The sequence below is a fragment of the Papio anubis genome, chromosome 18 (assembly GCF_008728515.1).
Source record: "Papio anubis isolate 15944 chromosome 18, Panubis1.0, whole genome shotgun sequence".
Lineage (NCBI taxonomy): Eukaryota > Metazoa > Chordata > Mammalia > Primates > Cercopithecidae > Papio > Papio anubis.
The window spans coordinates 15139749-15166269 of record NC_044993.1 but is presented as its reverse complement, the minus strand read 5'-3'; the positions used below and the strand labels follow the sequence as shown (position 1 = coordinate 15166269).

The following is a 26521-nucleotide window of genomic DNA, read 5'->3' as shown; positions in this document are numbered from 1 at the left end:
ATTTTATTCTTGGGCCTTGGGTAGAGACAGGATTAGTTAAGGAGAGCATTTGCACAGCGCACAGTACCGGGAAGTCGTTAATTGCTTGTATGGACCAACGCCGCCGGGCAGAGCGAGGAGACATCTGTGCATGAAAACGTTACACCCAGGAGGAGGGAAGAAAAACACCAAGAAAATTAAAAGGGAAAAATATAGAATAAAATGAAAGCTTCCCACACATCCGATGGATTCAAATGTACCATAATACACTGTAAAGTTGGGATTGGAACGACTAAAAGATCTGATCCTAAGCACAGCGGTATTCGGCTTCCCTCACCTCCCTCCCACCCCATCACACTCCAAATACAGCTTCAATTTCATTGTTCTTTTGGTCACATTTCAAGGTATATGGAGGCTGACATCAACACAGTTCTGACAAAGGAACTACAAATAGGTTTGAGGAACACTAACACACACTAAGATCATTGTGCAAGTGGAGAAATAGGCAGAAGCCCGTTTTCCCCTGCAGGAGGTAAGAAGGAGAACATATATCGAGAGCACATACTCATTCCTAAAAGGAAGACATTCTTGAATAGACTCAATACCAAATTTTTTCTGGTATGCGGTTGGGGGGCGATGAGGGAATTCGGTGTCTTGACATTGGGCCTGCAGGACTGTCTTCAGAGTGACACCATGCAGAAATGGGAACCGTGAAGAAACGAGGGGAAGGAAGAGGCTAACACTGAGGAGGGACCTTCTTGAAAGCACCCTTGCTAACAAGATGAGTATCTGTTTATGGAGATCAGAAATTATTCTATTAACTTAAAGATCTCTCCAGTGATTTACATCAGAGCTATTTTAGTAACATAAACTAAAGCAAGAGTGGGAGGTTGCAACAATGTTTAAATGTATGCAAGGCAACACCTAACGCTTATCCTAAGTTCTGGGCCTTCTGATTTACCCTAGGAATGAACAACACTTCATCAGCTATTAAGAGTTCACTTGTCAAATTAATGTTAGCAATTTGATGGCTTTTGAGGCATCACACGTTTTAAAATTTTTAGGAGCAAACCTTAGCATTCCATCTAGAGAATATTTGGGTGAATAAAACAACATAACCTAAGTAGGGCAGGTTAAAACACACAAGACCACAGGAGAAACAAACAACAATCTCTAGATGGCTCTATAAAGATGTTTTGTTATTACACTCTACTGGGCCAGGCGCGGTGGCTCACACCTGTAATCCCAACACTTTGGGAGGCCAAGGCAGGTGGATCACCGGAGGTCATGAGTTCGAGACCAGACTGGCCAACATGGTGAAACCATGTCTCTACTAAAAATACAAAAAATTAGCCAGGTGTGGTGGTGGGCACCTGTGATCCCAGCTACTCGGGAGACTGAGCCAGGAGAATTGCTTGAGCCCAGGAGGTAGAGGTTGCGGTGAGCCAAGACTGTGCCTTTGTACCCCAGCCTGGGCAACAAGAACGAAATGCTGTCTCAAAAAAAAAAAAAAAAAAACACTATACTGGCTGGGTGAGATGGCTCATGTCTATAATCCCAGCACTTTGGGAGGCTGAGGTAGGAAGACTGCTAGAACCCAGGAGTTTGAGACCAGCCTGGGCAACATAGCAAGACCTCATCTCTACAAAACACAGACCAAAAAAAACCCAAAACCAAAAAACCACTACACTTCCCTCACTGCTATGCCTTAAGGCAGTTACATTCTGTTCTGTTTTTCTTACTCATTTAAAGCTCTCAGGGGCAGAGATCTAAAAGGGAATAAAAATATGTAGGAGAAAAATTTGGGCTAAAAATGAAGACCTAAACACAGAGAAATCCAGCCTGGGCAACATAGTGGGACCTCAGCTCTACACAAATATTTGTTTTTAATTAACTGGGTGATGAGGTGGACTCCTGTAGTTCTAGCTACTCAGGAGGCAGAGGTGGGAGGATCACTTGAGTACCGGAGTCTGAGGTTGCAGTGAGCCATGTTCACACCACTGCACTCCAGCCTGGGCAACGAGCAACAGAGTGAAGTCTCATCTCTTTAAAAAAAAAAAAAAAAAAAAAAAAAAAATTCCAAAACCCAAAAACACAAACAGAAATTTAGTAGACTGGAATCATTTCCAAAACAAAAGCAACAAAAGCGACATCATTTGACATGTGAAACTAGACAGCTGAGGATTAGAAAATGCTCCTCAAGGGTATCAACCTTTGTAAGGGAGGTAAGGTAGCCCACATAAGATATCATGGCCATATTACACTTATGTAATTCCCTCCTTGGCCCCTACGTAAATGGGATGAATGTGAACAAACTTCAAGGAGAGAGAAATTTATGTCAAATTCATCACAAAATGACTGACTTATTTTTATCTTGTTAACCTATTAAGTTGAACCACAAGAATCTTTGTTTAGGTCAAAAATGGTCAAATATCAGCAATTTCGTATGACTTAAGCTAATAATCCAAGGTTTCTGAGGTTCTTAAAATGTTCTATTTCTTGACCTGTGAGATTATTAATTCACTGAACTGTACACGCCTTTGATTTGTGAACTTTTCTGTATTTGGTATATATCAATACAAGAGTTTCATATGAAATTATAATCAAAGCATCACCCCATTTTATTTGGTCACTATTTGAAATAATACATAAAAGGCCACTTACTATGTCTATTAGGGGGCTCGAACAGCCCACTTTCTGTGCCGAACAGAACACTGGGAACCACCCCGAACTGAAATTTCACAACTCTTCCTCCACTACCCTGCATATGCTATCTGATGAGAGAATTATCCACGTGCTCTTGGTTCCTCTTTGTAATTATGGTGTTTGTAGTAAAAAAGTCCATACCATCAAAAACATGAACACAGGCTTAAAAGAGGCCCCATCTTGGAACCGGAGTTATTTTGATTTTTGTGGGCTTTTGTGGGCTTTACACACCCCCACAAAGTCAAAATTACTAGTCAGTCTATTCTGCCCAATCTGAACCCAAGCATGGGTGGCACACGACACGAATCAAAGAGGAATTCAGAACTGCCTCTTGGACTGAAAGATCTCCTTGACCTGCCCCTGATACTAAAGAGAACTCCCACATGTACCCAACCATAAGCCTGGCTTTCATCTCAACGAAATGTCTTAGTTCCAACCTGTTCATCAAATCATCTCTCCAATTACCTGCAAACATGTGGGAAAAAAGAACTAACAATTTTGAATGGAAAGGACCTGGAGATGATATAGATGAGTGGGTGTTCCAAGGAGGTCTGTACTAAGCAAGTGGGCAGAATTCCATCAGAGATGTGAGGAAGGGGACTATAGGAAAGTGTCCAGAAGAAAAAAAAAAAAAAACCATTTTCCCTATTCAACTAAATGGTTTTGTTCAAGGCTGGCTGGTCTCAAACATCACTTGCTGCCACTCATTTTAGTCACATACAACCCTAAAATAAAGTCAGAGATGGCCAACTCTCAGTGTAAACCAAGAAGGTTGGACATTCTACTGCAATCGAACTGAAGGCACTTCTAATACTCCCTAGAAATGGGTGTTTTGTCTAAAATAATTCAGTTTTTTTAAAAACAAATATTAATTACAATCCATTATTTCCCATTCAGCAAGAGATAACAACAAAGAATTCCTAAGGCCTGAGTTTGTGCAGTGCTCAGTGGTAACTCTGTTGAAAACATCATGTCAGCTAAAAGTCTGTTTAACCCAGACCTGCAATCTGCCAACACAGAAAGCTTTCTTAGGATCATTCCTATGCTCTGCCAACATTCTCTACATTGTTGGCACCACAGGTTTCTGACAGCTTAATGATAACTACTCAGGGACAATGAGTTCTTTAAGAAACTAGGCACATAAGAACAAGCTCAGGTGATTTCTGTGTCATCTGGTCCACTCAGATATGTATTTCCATGTAGACTTAGTAAAAAAAAAAAAAAAAAAAAAAAAAAAAAAAACCTTTTAGACATTAACTTTAAGACTTCTCACAACTATGAAGTTCCAAATATATTAAGATCCCAAGACTTCAGAGGCATCCCTTAATTTGTTGACAAACATCACAATACCACAGAAGACCTGAAGCTAAGGTATTCTACCCTGAAATAATGGGAATCAGCTCAGTGAATGGAGATTACAAGGACAGGGTTAAATGGGGAGTAAAGATTATGGACCATAAGAACTACCCCCCAACCCATACACACACAATTTAGAGCAGGTAAAACCAACCGAAAGGAACAAAGCAATGGCTTTCTTGAACAAACTGATTATGAAAGTGAATGGTTACAGGGGGATTACTAATCTAGCTGCTGCACCAGGCAGGAGCTGAGGAACAAGAATCCAGGAGAAGGGGTAAGAATCAAAGGCCGCGGCTCTGGCACTTACCCGCTCCTTGTAGTAGAAGGAGCTGATGGAGACCTGCTCTTTCTCGCTGCGAGTGGGGCTCCCACTGTATAAACGAAGGTTCCCCGGGGCCTCTGTGCGGATCTTCATGGGCGCGATCAAGCCAGTGTGATAAGCGGACAAGGCTGAGAGAGATCTGTAGTTGAAAATGATAATTATCCACACTGGCTGCAGTCCTGTCATATTTCCAATGGTGCTATTCTTAGCACTTGATACCAAGAGGAGAAGACAAAATGAGAAGATGGAAACTCCAGAAAAAGAAGTCAATAAAACTTTTAACACTGAAAAATGCTTTATCTGCAGAAGCATAGAATGCTTCTATGATTACAGACATGAAAAATTCAAAGGAATCTGCAAACTACTAGAATAAGTGAAATTGAATACAAGGTCAACCTACAAACATCTACTATAGTTCTATCAATTAGAAACAAACATTTGGAAAATAAGTATTTTTAAAGCTCATTTATAATAGCATTAAAACACATCAAATACCTAGGAATAAATTTAATTTTTGAAAATGTGCATGACAATACAAAATGTTGCTGAGAGAAATTAAACGAGACATACAATGATGGAGAAATACACCACACTAGTGGATTGGAAGAGTCCGTATTCTTAAGACATCAATTTTCTCTAAATTGTTCTACAGAGTCAACACAATTCCAATCAAAATACAAGCAGGCTTTGTAGTAGGAACTAATAAGCTGATTTCATAATTTTATTAAAAGACCTAGAATAGCCAACCTGAACTAAACAAGAATAATATAATTGGAGAACTTGACGTATCAGATTTGAAGACTGAACTATATAAAAGTACATTATAAATGTAGTGTTGGCATAAAGGATAAACAGATCAAAGGAAAAAGGAGAGTCCAGAAAGACCACAAATATATGATCTATTGATGTTCACCAAAGGCATCAATACAAATTCAATGAAGAAAGGAAATCTTTTTATAAATGGTGCTAGAACAACTGTTTTTCTACAAAATAAAACAAACTCTGACCCCTTAACTCACAATACATGCAAAAATTAATTTGAAATGGATTACAGACCTTAAATAAGGAATTTAAATCTATAAAGCATTTATTTTTATTTATTTATTTTTCTATAAAGCTTTTAAAAAGAAACACAAGGCCCGGTGTGGTAGCTCAAACCTGTAATCCCAGCACTTTGGGAAGCTGAGGCGGGCAGATCACCTGAGGTTAGGAGTTTGAGATCAGCCTGGCCAACAGAGTGAAACCCCGTCCCTACTAAAAATACAAAATGAGCCAGGCGTGGTGGTGCATGCCTGTAATCCCAGCTACTCGGGAGGCTGAGGCAGGAGAACCGCTTGAACCCGGGAGGCGGAGGTTGTGGTGAGCTGAGATTGCGCCATTGCACTCCAGCCTGGGGAACATGAGCGAAACTCCGTCTCAAAAAATAAAAAATAAAATAAATAGGCCAGGCACGGTGGCTCACGCCTGTAATCCCAGCACTTTGGGAGGCTGAGCCAGGTGGATCACGAGGTCAGGAGATTGAGATCATCCTGGCTAACACAGTGAAAACCCGTCTATAACTAAAAAATACAAAAAATTAGGCCGGTGTCGTGGTGGGCACCTGTAGTCCCAGCTACTTGGGAGGCTGACGCAGGAGAATGGCGTGAACCTGGGAGGCAGAGCTTGCAGTGAGCTGAGATCATGCCACTGCACTCCAGCCTGGGTGACAGAGCAAGACTCTGTCTCAAAAAAAAAAAAAAAAGAATAAAAAAATAAAATAAATAAAATTAAGTGATAAATTGGACATCATCAAAATTAAGAAAATCTGTTCACTGAAAAACATTAAAGAGGGAGAAAGACAAGCCACAGATTAGGAGAAAATCAATACATACATCTAGCAAAGAATTTGTAACCAAAATAGATAACAACCAGAAATAAATAAGAAATGCAGTTCCCCCAAAATGGGCAAAGTACTTAAGCACATCACAAAAAAAGATACCCAAATGGTTAATATGCACACAGAAGCTGCTTGACATCATTCATCATCAACATGGAAATGCAAATTAAAACGACAGTGAGATACGAGGACACTCACATCACAATGGCTAAAGTTGAAAAGACTGGCAATACCAAGTTTTGGAGTGGATACAGAGCAACCAGTGCTCTGAAACATTGCTGGTGACAGGGTAAATGGCACAATCACTATGCACAAACTTTTGGGCAATTTCTCAAGTTAAACATACATCTATTCAATGACTGAGGAATTCTGCTCCTCAGGTGCAGAAATTAATATACAAGTCTTTTTATGAAAATATGTATCCAGGTTTGCTCATAATGGCCAAAAACTGGAAAGGATGCAAATATCTATCAACAGGACAATGAATAAACAAAGTGTTATATTCATCGGATGGACCTACTGACACATGCGGCAATGTGGATCAACGTCAGTAACCTTAAATTGAGCAAAGTAAGCCAGACATAAAACAGGTCATGCCGCACAATTCCACTTCAATGAAGTTCAAGAACAGGCAAAACTATGAGGACAGAAGTCAAGACAGTGGTGTCCTCCGGGTGCTGAAGGGCTGGGAAAAGGGACTGGGAACCTTTGGGGGTGAGGACAATGTTCTATATCTTAATGAGAGTGTTGGTCACCGAGCCGTACACTTCAGATTTGTGTACTGTAAACTATACCTCAGTAAAGGACTGTCAGTTGAAAAACATTCTAATAGGAACATTTTCCCCTCTAATCCGAAGTCCGGATACAGATATTCCTTCTTTCCCTTTGAGAATACAGGACATTCTCTACTCCAATAAGGAACTGGGTGTAATGTAGGTATTCCCTAGTACTGAACCCCAGTTCCCATGGGGCCCAGGTCACATCTGCCCAGGTTACTGCAGAGATTGGCCACCTCTTGGCAAAACAGCAGTGTCTGCTCACACAGTTCTCTCATTCAGTTCTCTTTCTTTCTTGTTGGCTCAGCTATTCATTCATAACTGATAGGGTTAGGCTTTGTGTCCCCACCCAAATCTCATCTTGAATTGTAATCCCCACAATCCGCACATGTTGAGGGAGGGACAGAGTGGGAGGTGATTGGATCATGGGGGCTGTGTCCCCCATGCTGTTCTCATGATAGTGAGTTCTCACCAGACCTGATGGTTTTATAAGATCTGACAGTTTCTCCTTCACATACACACTCTCTCTCGCCTGCTGCCATGTAAGATGTGCCTCTTCCCCTTCCGCCACGATTTTAAGTTTCCTGAGGTCTCTCCAGCCATGTGGAACTGTGAGTCAATTAAACCTCTTTTCTTTATAAATTACCCAGTCTTGGGCAGTTCTTTATAGCAGTGTGAGAACGGACTAATATAATGACTATGCTGATGATACTGTATCCAGCGCCTTCAGGGGTTTGCAGCAGGGAGCTTTGCAAGTTATTATATCTTGGTCACCAGACTGCAGAACCAGAAGTCTACTGTATAATCCTAAAGTTTTAAAACCCAGTAATCATAACAGGACACACAGAGCACTTCCGATATACCAGGTGGTGTTTTAAATGTTTTTAGAGGGACTTAATCTTCCCAGCAACTACAGGTGGTGGGTGCTACGATCATCCCATGTTACTGTTGAAGGAACTGAAGCTGAAGTTGAGATAACTTGCCCAAGGTCATAAAATGAGAGGGCCAAAATTTGGATCTGGACACGTTGGCTCTGAAGTCCACATTCCTATCTGCTACACTAAAAGAAAAACTTTTTTTAAAGCACAGAAAAACAATGACTAGACAGAAACATGTTCTGTTGTTAAACATGATTATCTCTAAAACAGGGAAAAGGCAAAGAAAGGCTTTCACATTGTAATTTAAAACTTCCAGGCCGGGCATGGCGGCTCATGCCTTTAATCCCAGCACTTTGGGAGGCTGAGACAGGTGGACTGCTTGAGCTCAGGAGTTTGAGACTGGCCTGGCAACACTGCAAAACGTTATCTCTAAAAAAACATATAAAAATTAGCTGGGCATGGTGGTGCACGCCTGTAGTCCCAGCTACTTGGGAGGCAGAGGCAGGAGGATCACTTGAGCCAGGAGGTAAGGGCTGCAGTGAGCTATGATCATGCCACTGCACTCCAGCCTGGGTGACAGAGCCAGATCCTATCTTAAAAAAAAAAAAAAAAATTTCGTTTGTGTTTTCCCAATGTACTACTTACATAATGTTATAAAATTACACATTGTTTGGTAATATAAGAAGTGGCATATTAATGTTGTGAAACCACAGATGGTTTTTTTGTTATTTTTCCAGTTTTATTTAATGTTAAATTGAATAATAAAATAATCAAAAACAAATAATAAATAATATGCTAGCAATAGGGGAAAGGCATATTTAAAAACAATTTGCCTTGTTTTGACAAGAGCTTTTACCAATCTACTTCTTCTAATGGTTTGGTAATAACTGTACAGCAGAAATCTCAGCTTTCTTGTAACTTAATTGACTTCAATCTTTCTCAAATAAATCTTGTAATAGGAGTTTACTGAAGAACTAAAACGCATTGTCCAAAGACAAACTCCGTGGTCCTTCCCAGGTCTCTGGCCACTTCTGGCCACGGGAACGTAGAGTGGCTTCTGCATCTCCCGCACTCACCTCGGAGTAGGCTCTGTGGGAGACACCGCCCGATGCATTGTCATGGGCCTTGTGAAATACACCAGGTAACCTAAAGAAGAAGACATCACATGAGCCGTCAGTGTCAACAAGCTGGACGTGGGAAATCCTGAGGCAGGACTGGCCAGTCTTTCTTCTATCTCTGTATACCTGAGGGTAAGACACATGTTCATAAGCTGCAAGACTCATGAGTGTGGTGACCCTTACCAAGAACAAAGGTCGGCACTCGAGTCCAGGAGAGAGGATGTAGGTGGACGGGGCAGAGTCATCAGCGGGACTCTAAGGCTCCCTACCAGGGGACTGTCCCCTGCTAAGACTCAGGGCTCTGAGTAAAGACTCAAACCCAAGCTCATCAGAATGAAGAAAGTTAAGATCACCATTCTGGTGCACACTCTTAGGATAAGTCCAGAGACATCGACTGGGCCTCAGACCCTGCCACGCTACTATGAAAGTCTCGTTGGAGTTCTCTGGGACTAAAAGCGAACATTTTTTGCTCAAGATGTTTATACAGAATCTATGGCATTCTTAGCTGCTCCCTCTCAAAATCTAGAATCAGAGAACCAAAGAGACCCACCTGCTCCACAGAACCTGGCCCCAGAAGTCCTAGGAAACGGAATGTTGGCATCCTGGTATGACCCGTAGGCTGTGGTCACACGAGCAAAAGTCGGTAACGGGGGTGTGACGGAGTTGGGGAGTGCAAACGGATTGCTGGAAGCGCTGTCTTCCTGGTTCTGAAATTTAAAATTCCATAAGCTAAAACCACAACCTGTCTTGAAGTTGAATTACAAAATAAGCACCCAGCAGGAAAAAAAAAAAAAGCCCATGATTTTAGGGAGAAAGAAATGAAACAAAACCCCAAAGCATAAGTTGGTACAACAGTTTCATGCTTCCCACCACAAAGGACTCGAGGCAGGAGACGAGCTGGCGCAGGCAGGGCTCCAGGCAGCTCTGGCCGCGCTTCACTTTCTGCAGGGCCGTGTCCTTCAGGATCTAGAAAAGGCCCAAAACACAGTCAAGAAGAGGAACACATTTCTCTGACAGGCTATTCTGTTGTTTTTTTTTTTTTTTGAGATAGAGTCTGTCTTTGTTGCCCAGACTGGAGTGCAGTGGTGCGATCTCGGTTCATTGCAAACTCTGCCTCCCGTGTTCAAGTGATTCTCCTGCCTCAGCCTACCGAGTAGCTGGGAATACAGGCATGCGCCACCATGCCTGGCTACTTTTTGTATTTTTAGTAGAGATGGGGTTTCACCATGTTGCCCAGGCTGGTCTTGAACTCCTGACCTCAGGTGACCCATGCGCCTCGGCCACCCAAAGTGCTGAGATTACAGGAGTGAGCCACTGCACTGGGAAAAGGTCTGATTTTTCACAAAAAAATTTTGCAATCTAATCGTATCATTTTATACTAATAGAAAAATCTATCTTTTTTGTATGTCCAAACTAGGCAATGACATATTCAGATTCCAAGTTTAACATGTCAAATACCACAAGATCTGAGTTACTGGCATTTCAGAGATCCTTAAGCCACTTGAAAATGTCCTGGTTCCATGTGATACCCCAACAAAGTGGAACAATCAAGTGTCCATGACCCAAACCGGGCAAAAAATGAGCAACATTCAGGTTGGCCTGAGTTTGTCAAAAAACTTCAGTCCCTTTACTTGTGACACTGCTCAAAATGAACAAGGGGTATGAAGAGGCTCATGGGGCTTTGTCATGGAGATTCCACCTGATTTGCTCTGGATGAACTGACACATCAAGTCTCTGAATCTGCAGAATTAAACACTGATGTCAGGCTGTGGCACCTCCATCTGGACACCCACTGTGTAGCTAGCCAGCCTACCTCTAGGATAACACCAGCTCCTTCTATGGGATAAAATTTTTTTATGACCTTACACATGTTTTTTTCTAATTATAAAATATCTTTTAGCTTCAGAATACATCTTGCTTGTTGTTTCCACATAAATGAAATTGGACTGCAGTGCTCCTAACCTGGGCTCCTAAATGAAATTGGATTGCAAATGTTAATAATGTTAATGAGATCTGTGGACAGATTATATGCAATTCACATATTTATAGGCAGTATTTCTCAAACCATATGCAATCATTGTGTAGATTTTTCTGAGGAAGGCCATGACCCAAAAAAGGTTAAGAACCACGCTCTTATGTTTTCTACACAAAGTAAATGGCAAGTGCAGAGGTTACGTTGTTAACACTAGTGTGTATATGAAACAGATGACTTCTGAATCTCATCTACTAGAGTTTTCAGTCTTCTTTCCTACTCAGTCTAGACAATGATGCAGAACAGCAGGAGAATTTGGGAACCCAGACCCCTACCTTTAGCAGCTTAGCTTTCATGGTGGACGTGATGGTTGTGGGGTTAATAAACTGGAAGGAAGGGGCGGCGTTGTTTGGATACTGAGCAGGGAACTTCACCAGCATCTTGACGCGATGGTTGCTGCAGTGCACAGACACTGTGCAGCTCCTGTCTGCCGCATCCATCTGCAAGAGACAAATCCACAATGGCTTTGGAAACAAACCACAAAGTGTCTTTCGATGCACGTGCATTTAACTGAACGCTCCATGTTCCTAGTAACTGGGTGAAGGGAAAGACTCTACAAATTTGTGTGGAAGACAATTCATTTTCAAAAAGATTCTTAAATTTTCATATCAGATTATTAAATTTTCATACCAATGAAATAAGCTGAAAGGTTTTTTTTTCTTTGACACGGGGTCTCACTCTGTCGCCCAGGCTGGAGTGCAGTGTGGCACAATCTCAGCTCACTGCAACCTCCACCTTCTGGGTTCAAGTGATTCTCCCACCTCCTACCTCCCAAATACTGGGAATACAGGCAGGCGCCACCATGCCCAGGGAATCTTTGTTTTTGTTTTTTTGGTTTTTTTGTTTTGTTTTGGTAGAGATGGAGTTTCGCCATGTTGGCCAGGCCGGTCTCAAACTCCTGACCTCAAGTGATCCGCCCACCTTGGCCTCCTAAAGTGCTGGGATTCCAGGCGTGAGCCACCGTGAAGTCCAAAGTATTCTGACTTTAACGAAGCTTCCTCCCCAAGTCGTGGGATAGACTGAAACTTGTTATATTTACTTTGAGATAGGAAAATAAAGCAGGAAGAAGTTAAACACCAGATTCGATTTAAAAAGTGCTCCTGGGAAAATCCATAGGGGAAGAAAGTAGATTTGGGATTGCCGGGGGCTGGGGGAAGGGGAAATAGGGAGGGACTGCTCATGAGTATGCGGTTTCTTCTGGGAATGATGAAAATGTTCTGCAATCACACAATGGTAATGGCTGCACAACTTTGTGAACATACCCACAACCGCCAGATTATTCACTTTAAAAAGGGGAATTCTGGCTGGGCGTGGTGGCTGATACCCGTAATCCCAGTACTTTGGGAGGCCAGGGTGGGCAGATCATCTGAGATCAGGAGTTCAAGACCAACCTGGCTGACATGGCAAAAACCCCATCTCTACTAAAAATACAAAAAACAATTAGCTGAGTGTGGTGGTGTACGCCCATAATCCCAGCTATTTGGGAGGCTCAGGCAGGAGAATCGCTTGAACCCGGGAGGCAGAGGTTGCAGTGAGTCATGATAGTGTCATTGCACTCCAGCCTGGGTGGAAAGAGCAAGACTCCATCTCAAAAAAAAACCAAAAAGATTAATTTTATAGTATGTGAATTATATCTCAATAATTTTTTTAAAGTACTCTCAAAGAAAGGAATCAAGATCTTCAACTAGATCACTAGGAATCCACACTGTCCTCAAATGCGACAAAGGGAGTATACACTGACTTGATATAGATCACTAATTAAGCAAAGAATCTTTTATATCTTTCGATTTCTTGTGCTGCCAACTAGAGACAGCAGCTGGAGTAAAGTGACGAGAACCACATGTGGGAAATCTGGAGACTTGGATTCACATGTTATTTCTTCCACCAAATACCTGCTGATCTTGGACATTTCTTCTCTTGATGTCTCTGTTTCCTCAGCTATAAAGTGAGGCTAAAACCACTTAGACTTTTTTTTTGTTTTTGTTTTGTTTTTTGAGACAGAGTCTTGCTCTGTTGCCAGGCTGGAGTGCAGTGGCACAATCTTGGCTCACTGCAAGCTCTGTTTCCCGGGTTCAAGCGATTCTCCTGCCTCAGCCTTGCGAATAGCTGGGATTACAGGCGCACACCACCATGCCCAGCTAATTTTTGTATTTTTAGTAGAGACGGGGTTTCACCATGTTGGTCAAGATGGTGTCGATCTCTTGACCTCGTGATCCGCCTACCTCAGCCTCCCAAAGTGCTTACAGGCGTGAGCCACCACACCCAGCCAGCAGACTTGTTTTAAAGGCCACATGAGATAGTTATGTAACAGCACATATTTGGGTAAAGGAAAAACTAATCAAGCTTTAAAACTCCTTTCTGGAGAGATACTCAATTTTCTAAAGCAAAGACTTTCAATACTTGCCCCCACAAAAAAAGCAAATGTTCCACAGGCTAAGTGAACAAAGAAATTTTGGTCACCTTCTTACTATGAATCGAAATCACCAGGAAATGGCCAGCCTGAGGGAAGACGGCACAGCACAGCACAGCACAGCACAGCACAGCACAGCACAGCACAGCACAGAGAGTGCCCTGGAGGGGCTGGAGGTTTGGCTTCCCAAGGCAACTCTGCCCCTAACTTCAGCAGCAACTCCTGCCAAATTACTAAGCCTCCTGGGCCTAAGTATCTTCCTCTATAGTAAAATGAGATGCTGGAGCATCTAAGGAGGAGCTAAGGCACACAAGCGTCAGGTTCTCCTTTGGCTCATCTTAGGAGAAAAGAATAGGGTTAGAAACAAAGTCTGCATCCATTTATTTATTTATTTATTTAGAGACAGAGTCTTGCTCTGTCACCCAGGCTGGAGGGCAGTGGTACGATCTTGGCTCACTGCAATCTCTGCTTCTCAAGTTCAAGTGATTCCTGTGCCTCAGCCTCTCGAGTAGTTGGAACTACAGGTGCCCGCCACCATATCTGGCTAATTTTTTTTTTTTTTTTTTTTTTTTTTTGTATTTTTAGTAGAGACGGGGTTTCACCATGTTGGCCAGGCTGGTCTCGAACTCCTGGCTTCCTGGTTTCAAGTGATCTGCCCATCTCAGCCTCCCAAAGTGCTGGGATTACAGGTGTAAGCCACCGCGCCTGGCCAGAAAACCCAGGAAATAAAAAAGCAAGCAGAGAGAGTTCTGTTAAAGCTGCGGGGCCGGGCGCGGTGGCTCAAGCCTTTAATCCCAGCACTTTGGGAGGCCGAGACGGGCGGATCACGAGGTCAGGAGATCGAGACCATCCTGGCGAACACGGTGAAACCCCGTCTCTACTAAAAAATACAAAAAACTAGCCGGGTGAGGCGGCGGGCGCCTGTAGTCCCAGCTACTCGGGAGGCTGAGGCAGGAGAATGGCGTAAACCCGGGGGGCGGAGCTTGCAGTGAGCCGAGATCCGACCATTGCACTCCAGCCCGGGCGACAGAGCCAGACTCCGTCTCAAAAAAAAAAAAAAAAAAAAAAAAAAAAAAAAAGCAAGCAGAGAGAGTTCTGTTAAAGCTGCGAAGTTATTTGCTAACCGAAATCGTGGCTGAAACGGTTCCCTCTCCCACAAACTGCCATCAGCAAACATGAGATACAGCCGATTAAACTAAGTACCTCCACATTGACATTCCGGATTTGTACATTGATCAGGGAGAATTCCTGCTGCAAGGTCTGAGGCAGCCCCAACTGATCTGATTTCCTCTCTTCCGGGAGATTTCTAGGGGGATCTTCCTTTAGGGCTAGCAGGAGAGAGAAGTTCAATGTTGGAAAGCATTTTTGAAAAGGAATCAGAGAATAGGTCTGGGGTATCTGCCAAACTCTACAATGCGTAGACTGGCACCTCACCTGAGACATCAGTTTGACAAATTACCTTCTTCCTCCCCATGGCTTGCATTGTGCTGGTGATCTGTATCTTCAGTGTGCAGGGTCTTCTCGGGTTCCGGCAGAAGGGAAATACTCTCAATGAACTCATCGACACCATCTAATATGTCATTTGCACAAAGCTGCAACAAAGGGTAGAAGATGTAGTTCTAGAGAAGTCAGTGGAAATGATCGTCATGTCTGATTAAAGAGTTCTGACTTAAAAATGGGAATGGCAAAGGATGGAGATGTGTCAGCCAAGAGCTGACATAATCAAAATAGATTTTACCCACTGCCAACTCTCCCCGGTTAAAGACTCGGGATAATAGACTCTATTATTCAGCCCTGGCAATTTTTTATCATGTTTGGAGTTTATGCAAGCCTCAGAAAAAAAATTAATTTAAACACCAATCCTTGATGGAGTTATTCAGCTAATCCAGGAGCAAAAATACCATAACCGGCCAGGCGTGGTGGCTCATACCTGTAATCCCAGTACTTTGGGAGGCCAAGGTGGGCGGATCACCTGAGGTTAGGAGTTTGAGACCAGCCTGACCAGCAGGGTGAAACCCCGTCTCTACTAAAAAGACAAAAATTAGCCAGGCATGGTGGTGGACGCCTGTAATCCCAGCTACTTGGGAGGATGAGGCAGGAGAATCACTTGAACCCAGGAGGCAGAGGTTGCAGTGAACAAAGATCACGTGGCTGCACTCCAGCCTGGGCAACAGAGAGAGACTCCGTCTCAAAAAAAAAAAAAAAACATAACCCCAAGGCATTTTGGTGCAAATTGTACCTTTCGGAGAAAACAGATTGAAAATGCAATAAAGTAATGAGATTTGACCAAATTGCTCAAGAGTGACTTCATACTAAGCAGTGTTGAAATTTTTATCCAGTATTTTCTATTCATTCTGTGCAAAGCAGTGTGCCAAGTGCTGTGGGAGATCCAATACAAGTGAGACACCTTCCCACTGTCAAGAAATTTAGCCATCACATGAGGAGAGGACAGAGCCCTGTGATAAGGCAGAGAAGAGCAAGGGCCAACAAAGCAGCTCATACCGGCTACTACTGTGGTTCATGTAAGAAACAGACATCATTTATCGGGAAAAAGTTACAAACAGCTTCATAGAAGTGGTGTTGTTGATGGATGTAGAAGCCTCTAAGCATTTGCAGAGTATAAGGTAGGCTTCTTAGTCCATTAAGAAGAGAAAGAAATGAAGCCCACAGGGCACATGATCAGGGAACTACCCATACTATCTTATGCTAGAATAAGGGAGGGAAAGACATTTAGAGGCTCTCTGGCCTTAAAGTGCTGAATACTGAAGTTGGTTCTTAAAGACCTCAAAGCCTTGATGTGGTACACACCAGCCACTCAGCCAACCAATAAGTACGTATTAAATGTCTATCCTGCTGGGCACGGTGGCTCACATCGGCGATCCCAGCACTTTGGGAGGCTGAGGCAGGTGGATCACTTGAGGTCAGGAGTTCGAGACCAGCCTGGCCAACTTGGTGAAACCCTATGTCTACTAAAAATACAAAAATTAACCGAGTGTGGTGGTGGGCGCCTGTAATCCCAGCTTCTCGGGAGGCTGAGGGACGAGAATTGCTTGAACCCAGGAGGCAGGGGTTGTAGTGAGCCAAGATCATGCCACTGCACTCCAGCCTGGGAGATTGAGTGAGACTCAGTCTCAAAAACAAAACAAAAAAAAGTTCATCTTGTAACCTCTGATTTCCACAAATCCTGAATCTTATATTTTTGGTGGATCCAGGTACATTTCTCCACAATAGCACTGAATACATACCCTCTGCATCTGGGAATCTACCCGCCACATTCTCAAGGTCTGATCCCGGGACCACGTCACCAGTTGATAGTCCTTGGACCCTAGAAATCACCAAATAAGAATCCTGGAAATTCTTCTGGATTCAACATCCATTTTGCTATAGGTTGAAATGGAGTGAGATTCATCCATCCGTTCGACAAATATCTACTGAACATCTCTGAAATGCCAGGCACTATTCTAGGTACCGGGACTAGATCATGAATAAAATAATTTCTATCTTTATAGATCTTGCATTCCAGTGGTAGAAATAGACAAATAAATATCTGATAAAACATCTGGTATAAAAAATAACACAGGATAAGAGGACAGAGACTGACGGTGGAACCATTTTTAGATAGAACTCCCCAAGGAAATGACATTTGAGCAGAAACTTAAATGAAGTGAAATACTAACTGGCAAATTAGCAGGTAAAGAGCGATGCTGGGATTTAATGTGACACTAACCTTTCACCTCTGCAAATGTTCCTCCTTTTACATGCTCTCAAGGAGCTGGAGATGAACATATTTTTGCAAAATGGGTTGTTTCAAATGCATCACAGCATCTTACCATTCAAAAGAATTTTTTGGTAAAGTGATGCATCTCTTTGTAAAATGAATAATCAATCCTTAATGTTCTTACTTGACTGAATCATATTTTCATCTTAAGTCTGGTCAAAGGGATTATCCTGAAAAGGTTCAGGGTGCTTTATGAAATAACTTCTTGGAAGATCAGGACATTTGCAGATAATTTTGCAGTACCTAGAATCTCCTTCACAGCCACCTTCAGAAAGCAAAGAATTTAGAAATAATTTCATCTAATTTCTTAACTTAATGGATGGGGAAACTGAGGCGAGAGAATATGATCTGTCCAAGGTCACAGGGTGAGTTGGTTCCTTCTCTGCGTCACCACCTTCAACCAAAACTTCACTCCTCAATATTTCATATAAAACTAGGCATGGCCAGCCAGAGAGCAACTATTCTGAACCACGGCTTGTTACAAGTGCCACCATCTTGCCTCATGTCCACATCAACAATCTTCTGACCCTACATCTGGCCTCTCTTCATGCCCCTGACTTTGAGGAAAAGGTGCCTAATTCCTTTCTAAAGGTTATAAATTAACTCAACCCCTCGACCTGTGCCTCCCCAGCTGGTCCCAAGGGGCCCTTTGCTTCCCCGACTCCCTTGTATCTTCTCCCTGCCTTCCAGAGAGGGCAGCAGCCTCTCCCAATTGGCTAATCCTATGCCTTGCCTTTGAGGGTAACTTCATTCCCTAAACCGGTTCCTGCTGCCCCTGTTTATGCTACCCTATGATCTGGCTTCTCTCCTCAATTCGCTTTTGGAAAGCCTTTTTTTTTTTTTTTTTTTAAATTTTTTGTATTTTGAGATAGGGTCTCACTCTGTCACCCAGGCTGGACTACAGTGATGCAATCTCGGCCCACTGCAACAACCTCTGCCTCCTGGTTCAGGCAATTCTCCTGCCTCAGCCTCCCGAGTGGCTGAGATTACAGGCACGCGCTACCACACCTGGCTAATCTTTTTTTCTTTTTTTTTTAATATATTTTGGTAGAGATGGGATTTCACCATGTTGGCCAGGCTGGTCTCGAACTCCTGGCCTCAAGTGATCAACCTGCCTTGGCCTCCCAAAGTCCTGGGATTATAGGCGTGAGCCACTACCTGGCCTGGAACTACTTTCTTAATGATTATATGGCTTCCGATTTGGTCAGTTAAATGCTTTTCTCTTACTCTACATTTTGATCTGTCAGCAACACCTGAAACCAAGGACTACTGCTTCCCTCAGGAGGCATCCTTGTCCCCTGGCCACAACATCCTGACTCACTTCCTACCTCTTTGAGAAATCCTTCCCCACAGTAAAATCAAAGCATGAAGTGGTCCAATAAAACTTGATGACTACTACCAGCCTGGGCAACATGGTGAAACCCATCGCTACAAAAACACAAAAAATTAGGTGGCGTGGTGGCACACTCCTGTAGTGCCAGCTACTCAGGTGGCTGAAGTGGAAGTACTGCTTGAGCCCAGGAGGTCGAGGCTACAGTGAGCCATGTTTGTACCACACTGCACTCTAGCCTGGGTGACACAGTGGGACCCTACTTCAAAAAAAAAAAAAAATTGATGATGAAGACATGGCAGTAAAAGTAAACTGGAACAACCTTCGGTTGAGAAAGAAGTAAAATACAGATGGTTCCCAACTTACAATGGTTCAACTTAACAATTTTTTGACTTTATGATGGCGTGAAACTGTCACAATTTTAACATAATGTACAGTATTCAATAAAGTATATGAGATATTCAACACTTTTTTAAATAAAATAGGCTTTGTATTAGAGGATTTAGCCCAAACATAGGCCGATGGAAGTGTTCTGAGCATGTTTAAGGTAGGCTACTTAAGCTATGATGTTCAGTGGGTTAGGAGGGTAAAATATGTTTGGTTTTTTTTTTTTTCTTTTGAGACAGTCTCGCTCTGTCTCCAGGCTGGAGTGCAGCGGCACAATCTCAGCTCACTGAAACCTCTGCCTCCCGGGTTCAGGAGATTCTCCTGCCTCAGCCTCTAGAGTACCTGGGACTACAGGCATGCACTACCACACCTGGCTCATTTTTGTATTTTTAGTAGAGATGGGGTTTTGCCATGTTGGCCAAGCTGGTCTTGAACTCCTGGCCTCAAGTGATCCACCCACCTCAGCCTCCCAAAGTACTGAGATTACAGGTGTAAGCCACGGTGCCCGGCCTAAAATAAATTTTCTACTTATGATATTTTCAACTTACAATGGGTTTATCGGGACATAACCCCATCATAAGGAACATCTGAATAAAAACACATGCATAATTAAATTTGTAAAAGGTTCAGAAACAGGCAAACCTAAACTACCTTTAGGGATTCAGAAATAGGCAGTGAAACCACACAGGAAAAATCCAGCAATGGTTATCACAAGCATTAGGGGAGTAGGGCTCTCAGGGAAGGAGGGGGTTATGATCAGGAAGCTTTGGGGCTCCTGGCATCGTTTTCTTTCTTGACCTGCATGGTAATTACATAGATTTTCACTTTATAATTATTTGTTGCACTATACATGTTCCATGTAATTTTCAAATACATGATATATTTCACAGGAAAAAAAAAAATTTTAATTTAAACTTTTATTTTAGATTCAGGGGTTCATGTGCAGGTTTGTTACACAGGCAAACTCGTGTCACGGGAGTTTGCTGTACAGATTATTTCATCACCCAGGTACTAAGCCTAGTACCCAACAATTATTTTTCTCTGATCCTCTCCCCACTCCACCCTCCGTACTCAAGTAGGCCCCAGTGTTTATTATTCCCCTCTTTCACAGTTAAAAATTTAAAAAAAGTTAAATAGTAACTTGTACTCAAAATTTTGCTACTGGCCAGCCAGTTCCAATTTACACAACTCACCCCACCAGCTTAAAGACAACATGAGTAACTAAAAATGGGTTCCTAAAAACTTTATTTCCATCCAAAACTACCGGTCAACCCCTCCCACTAGACTGAGGAAATCACATCATCTGTTTTGTTTTCTTGGTTTTTGTTTTTGAGACGGAGTCTTGCTCTGTTTCCCAGGCTGGAGTGCAATGGCGCGATCTCAGCTCAATGCAACCTCTGCCTGAGGGTTCAAGTCATTCTCCTGCCTCAGCCTCCCAGGTAGCTGGGACTATAGGCATGTGCCACTAGGCCTGGCTAATTTTTTTTGTATTTTTAGTAAAGATGGGGTTTCACCATGCTGGCCAGGTTGGTCTCGAACTCCTGACCTCAAGTTATCCACCCACCTTGGCCTCCCAAAGTGCTGGGATTATAGACGTGAGCCACCACGCCTGGCCACATCATCTGTTTTCTATGGCAAAATGCAAGAGAAAAAGTTCAAAGCCAAAACCCATGCATGCAATTGGTAGGATAAACATCAGGCAATCTCATGTCTCTAGAAGCAAGAGAGATTTTGGAAATATGCATAGGAAAGTTAACAGGATGATCAAAAGAATATCTTTTTTTTTTTTTTTTTTTTTTTGAGACAGATTCTCACTCTGTCACCCAGGCTGGAGTGCAGTGGCGCATCTCAGCTCACTGCAAGTTCCACCTCCCGGGTTCACGCCATTTTCCTGCCTCAGCCTCCCGAGTAGCTGGGACTACAGGCGCCCGCCATTACGCCTGGCTAATTTTTTGTATTTTTAGTAGAGATGGGGTTTCATCGTGTTAGCCAGGATGGTTGCGATCTCCTGACCTCAAGATCCGCCCATCTCGGCCTGCCAAAGTGCTGGGATTACAGGTGTGAGCCACCGTGCCCGGCCAAAAGAGTCTCTTTAATAAATATCCTGGAAGAAGTTTATGAGAGTCACAAACAAGCTGGGACAGAAGATGACTGCTCTAATTCCAGGTCCACTAGAGACCTTTCCGGGGACCCTGGACAAGTCACATCACTCCACCTGCCTGGCTTCCCATGTGCAACATGAAAACACCAACAAATAAACTTGTATTCTGTCAAACACTTAGAGATCATAGCAAAACGATCGCAAGAAAAGACAGGCTGTATCTAAACTTGCATGGTGAGCTGATGGAGAAACTGAGGCTGCGGCTTCTTGACTCCCATTACACTGGGGCCCTGCATGAGCGAGGGCTGGATGATGAAGCTGCAATAACAAACCACCCCAACACCTCGGTGGCTTACATTTCCTGCTTGCTCTGCATCTCCGCCTCATCCTCATGCCAGGATGTGCTGGAAGCAGCTCTATCTTGAGCTTTGCCAACTGATGTGGCAGAGGCAAAGAGGGCGTTTAACTGCACATCAGCCCCTAACCTTTCAACCCAGAAGGGACCACATCATGTGTCATGATCAAAGCAAGTCTATCAGCCAAATCTATCTTCAAAGGGCTGGGAGGTAAAATAGCACTACGTGCTTATGAAGACAACTGAGGGTAGGTAGTAGGCAGTCCTAACGACCACCTTGGGTCTCCCTCATCAACAGAGTGGCAGGGGTAAATGCCCTGGACTTCTGAGCCCAGAGTCTTTCAGTCCCAGAAACAATCCGACAGCAAATCTCTATCTTCCATCTCTTACTGGAGCAGATCTCTTCCAAGCAAGAGAGACTACGCTGAAAATTAAGAGAAGAGGACAGAATTTGGAAGAGGAACAGCAGCCTTATATAGTCCCTTTACCCACCTATGATGAAAGATGGCAACAGTCCTGGCTCTCTGGTTCCTAAAGCCTAGCTCTCTCTATGTCTTCCTTATTGGACTCCACGGCAGCACTGACTGGCACTGCTCTCACCAGAGTTCAGAAGGAAAGTCGGCAGCAGGCCTCTGCCACTCACCTTCCTTCTGCTTCCTCCACTGGAACTCCAGCACCACATCATCATGCCCCACGAAGGTGTGGACTGGGGTGTTCAAGTCAAAGACATTCCACAGGAGAAGGCTGTTTTCCCTCCGCAGCTGGGGAACCATCACAGTCACCAATCCATTGCTGAAAGGCTAAGGCAGAGAAGGCAAAAGCAGATGATCAGATTATTTCAGGGAGCGTCGGCTGAGTCTTGAGTTTCCAAACCTAGAATCCTTCCTAAGTAAAATAATTAGATAATGGAAGGCCCCAACTCATCTGGAGAAATTTTTCCCAAACACCGTTAAGCTGAACATCGTTACTTTTCTCTTTGCTTATGGAAGGTACCACAGCAAGTAAAAACTCAGGCTGAGGCAAGCGCTTGAAGAACTTTGAAAATTCTAAAATAAGCAAATGGTTCTGATTGCTATGCACGGAAACACACTGTTTCACATCCTAGCTACTCTCCACGAGTAGCTCAAGAGTTACTAAGTGCTTTCCCAGAATGAGCATGCAGGGCTGACGGGGAAAATCCCTGGAGCAGCAAACCGAATTCTTGCCACGTGGAAACGCACCAGAAACACGCCATCCATGTGAAGCATCACCTTCCCGCCTCCCCAGCACTGCAACTGCTCAGAGGAAAACTTGCTCACTTCAGGACTGACATGTTTTACTTGGCAAAACCCAATCTGCTAGGTAGCTAAGGGGTCCATTTAGTTGAATTAGACTGTTATTTAAGGAATAAATAATCACCTAAGAGCACATTTATCTTCATCACCCTTCCTGGTAGCACTCTTGGACTTTTCTGTTTATTTTTTAAAGCAAACATATTAATCCAGAAAAGTATTTCAATTCATAAGAAGGGTGTCTGATTTCTTGGCAAGTGATCCCAGGTGCAAAACCACCTTAATACCCTAGTTATCTTAATACCCAGGTTATCTTTTTTGCTCCCCATGGTGACAGTCGAATATATAAAGGTAGCTTTATTCATCCCTGTGCTAGCTTTCAGATTGACATTAAAGGAAAAACATTATCTCTCACCCGTGTGGCAATGGAAAATTACTGGAAGGTTGATAATTGCCTACCCACTCTATTTGTAGCATTTAATGGTTTAAAAAGCACATTCATATAAGTTATTTCAAAAGAAAGTCAGCTTGTGAACCACAGAATTGTATACTTTAAAATGGATTTTATCACAATTTTAAAAAAAGGAGGGCATAGTAAAAATTACTATCCATATTCTACAGTAGAGGAAATTTCTGCTCAAAAACATCAAATGGCTTCCCCAAGGCCACATCCGTATTAAATGATAGAGCATGACCCCCAGCCCAGGTCTTGTTAATTTAAAGCCAGAGTTCACTCCACCACAACTGACAGACCTCGAGCCTCCTCACCCTCTCCTTCATCTACCCTGCTGCCAGCCCTATCATTAGTCTCTTTACATGGCCTAGCTTCTCTGTGGAGCTTTGATCAGCAATTCTGATATACTTACCCAACACTCGAAGAATAAAATGTTTTTATTTTATTTACTTATTTATTTTTTTGGAAATGGAGTCTCACTCTGTCACTCAGGCTGGAGTGCAGTGGCGCAATCTCTGCTTACGGCAATCTCTGCCTCCTGGGTTCAAGAGATTCTCCTGCCTCAGCCTCTCAAATAGCTGGGACTACAGGCGTGCGCCACCACACCCGGCTAATTTTTGTATTTTTAGTAGAGACGGGGTTTCACCACATTGGCCAGGCTGGTCTCGAACTCCTGACCTCAGGTGATCCACCCGCCTCGGCCTCCCAAGGTGCTGGGATTACAGGTGTGAGCCACTGCGACCAGCCAAGAATAAAATTTGAAATAGTTAACAGCATTTATGCCATCATTATCAAATTTGTCCCACCACTAAACCAAGAGAGAAAGATAAAATCACCTCACAAAGAAAATAAGAGAACATGTCCCTGGGCTCCTTGTTTTTGGAACACCCAAAAAGAAGTTTCCTATCAGGAGGCAAGGTGGCTCACTCACTGTGTATCTGGCCTTCCAGACAGGCACCTGGCAAGGAAGAATATTGAGGTATTTCCGAGGCTGGCGGTAATCCCAGAACTAGAAGAGAGCAAGCAAGATCGTTTGTGAAATAAATGCCATAAAAAATTCTACCGAAATAAGCATAGCCTTTGAACTCATTGCTTCTGGTCCTCTAAAGATACACTTCAACAGCATATTTTTAGTTCAGCTCCTATGACCATACTACTGTGACAGAGACACAAAGAAACCTCCCTTTCCATTTCTAAAACATTACAGGAGAATTTCTGGACTTTATGAGGACCACTAATCAGGGCAGGTCACTATCAACAGGCTTGATTGTGAAATGACCTTTAGAGCTGAAAATTAAAAGAGATGTGTTTGATCCTGTATCACGTTTACATCACGCAGGTAATTTCAAAACAATAGCTGAAGTATCCTGACTACTCATTACATTTCAGACATATATTTAGAACTTTTTTCTCCCATTTAATCTTTGTACCAACCACATAATGCATGTTTTTAATCTCTTTTTTAAATGTAGAGGCTATATAAAGACAAGACATAATGTGCAAGGTCACAAAGAAAAAAGGCAGCTGTGTGAGAACCTAGGAGCCAATCCATTCAAGTCCACACCCACTATCATCCTCCAACGTCTGAGGTGCAGTTCTTGAAACTGTAGAGCACACAAAGTGAGCCACATAAACTACCATAGAGACACCTATGCTTCTAACGTGAGGGGCACATACGCTTAGAACTCCAGCATTTGTCACAAAGGCAGGAAAGCCAAGAGTGAAACTCAGAACTGTTTTAATGAAATTATTTTCAAAAACAGATGACAGCAATCACTCTGGAAATCGCTATAGCAATTTCTTTTTTTAATAGAGATGGGATCTTGCCATGTTGCCCAGGCTGGTCTCGAACCCCTGGGCTCAGGCAATCCTCCCACTTTGACCTCCCAAAGTGCTGGGATTACAGGTGTGAGCCACCACTCCCGGCTACTTTGGCAATTTCCTATAAAGTTAAGAGTATACATACCATATGACCCAGCAATACCACTCCTACATAACTGCCCTAGAAAATTGAAAATGTCTGTTCACACAAAAACCTATACATGAATGTTTATAGTGGCTCTATTCACAATCACCAAAAACCAAAAATAGTCCAAATGTCCTTAAATGGGTCAACAGAAAATTAATGGTGGCATATCCATAAGTGGAATACTACTCAGTACTAAAAAGTCTATGCATTATTACTTTTTAAAACAACTTGGATGACTCTTAAAGGCATTATATTGAATGAAAAAAAGACAATCTTAAAAGGTTATATACTAGTCCGGGTGCAGTGGCTCATGCCTGTAATCCTAGCACTTTGGGAGGCCAAGGCAGGCAGATCACTTGAGCTCAGGAGTTCAAGACCAGCTTGGCTCACATGGTGAAAACCCATATCTACCAAAAGCACAAAAATTAGCTGGGCATGGCGGCACACACCTGTAGTCCCAGCTACTCAGGAGGCTGAGGCACAACAATTGCTTGAACCCGGGAGGCAGAGGTTGTAGTGAGCCAAGACAGCACCACTGCATCCCAGCCTGGGCAACAGAACAAGACTCCATCTCAAAAAAAAAAAAAAAGCCCTTCTCAAAAAGACCAAATTATAGTGATGGGGAACAGACAAGTGGCTGCCAGAGGTTAGGGGCAGGAGAGGGTATGAGTGCAAAGGAATAACACGAGGTGGCTCTTCAGTGTCATGGAACTGTTCAGTACCCTGACTGTTTGGGGGGCAGTTATATGCAACTCTGCATATGTGTATTTCATAGGTTTTCAAGGCTGGTGCAGTGGCTCATGCCTGTAATCTCAGTGCTTTGGGAGGCTAAGGTAGGAGGATCACTTGACGCCAGGAGTTCAAGACCAGCCTGGGCAACAAAGCAAGACCCCGTCTCCTCACCTAGCTGATTGGGAGGTTGAAGTGGGAAGACTCACTGAGCCAAGGAGTTCAAGGTTACAGTGAGCTATGATCATACCACTGCATGCCAGCATGGGCAACAGAGCATGACCCTGTCTCAAAAAAAATGTTTTAAATAAAACAGTAAAAAGTATATCAGACTATATGGAAAACAGTGAAGAAGTCTAATAAATGTATAATTTTTTTTTTTTTTGAGAGTGAGTTTCGCTCTTGTTGCCCAGGCTGGAGTGCAATGGCGCAATCTCGGCTCACTACAACATCCGCCTCCCGATTTCAAGCGATTCTCCTGCCTCAGCCTCCCAAGTAGCTGGGATTACCGGCACGCACCACCACACCTGGCTAATTTTTTGTATTTTTAGTACAGATGGGGTTTTACCATGGCCAGGCTGGTCTTGAACTCCTGACCTCAGGTGATTTGCCTGCCTCGGTCTCCCAGAGTGCTGGTATTACAGGTGTGAGCCACCGCGCCCAGCTGATGTATAATTATTGTTCCAGAGGA

General features: G+C 43.2%; 1 protein-coding gene across 11 annotated transcripts in view; it reads right to left on the bottom strand.

The window, feature by feature from the left end:
• Positions 1 to 26521, bottom strand: part of WDR59 (WD repeat domain 59) — a 115698-nt gene that overhangs the window by 24539 nt on the left and 64638 nt on the right. For 7 of the 11 annotated variants that reach the window (XM_017953562.3, XM_021932177.2, XM_017953565.3 and 4 more), the window contains 11 exons: positions 24064 to 24141; positions 22051 to 22207; positions 16702 to 16781; positions 14916 to 15048; positions 14660 to 14784; positions 11322 to 11486; positions 9885 to 9980; positions 9565 to 9721; positions 8973 to 9042; positions 4352 to 4505; positions 68 to 124 (listed from right to left, as the gene is read on the bottom strand). In XM_017953562.3, coding sequence (XP_017809051.2) covers positions 68 to 124; positions 4352 to 4505; positions 8973 to 9042; positions 9565 to 9721; positions 9885 to 9980; positions 11322 to 11486; positions 14660 to 14784; positions 14916 to 15048; positions 16702 to 16781; positions 22051 to 22207; positions 24064 to 24141 — 1272 coding nt within the window. The remainder of the gene's footprint in view (positions 1 to 67; positions 125 to 4351; positions 4506 to 8972; positions 9043 to 9564; positions 9722 to 9884; positions 9981 to 11321; positions 11487 to 14659; positions 14785 to 14915; positions 15049 to 16701; positions 16782 to 22050; positions 22208 to 24063; positions 24142 to 26521) is intronic. The other 4 variants (XM_009196856.4, XM_021932178.2, XM_003917176.5 and 1 more) reach the window with 2 other exon arrangements.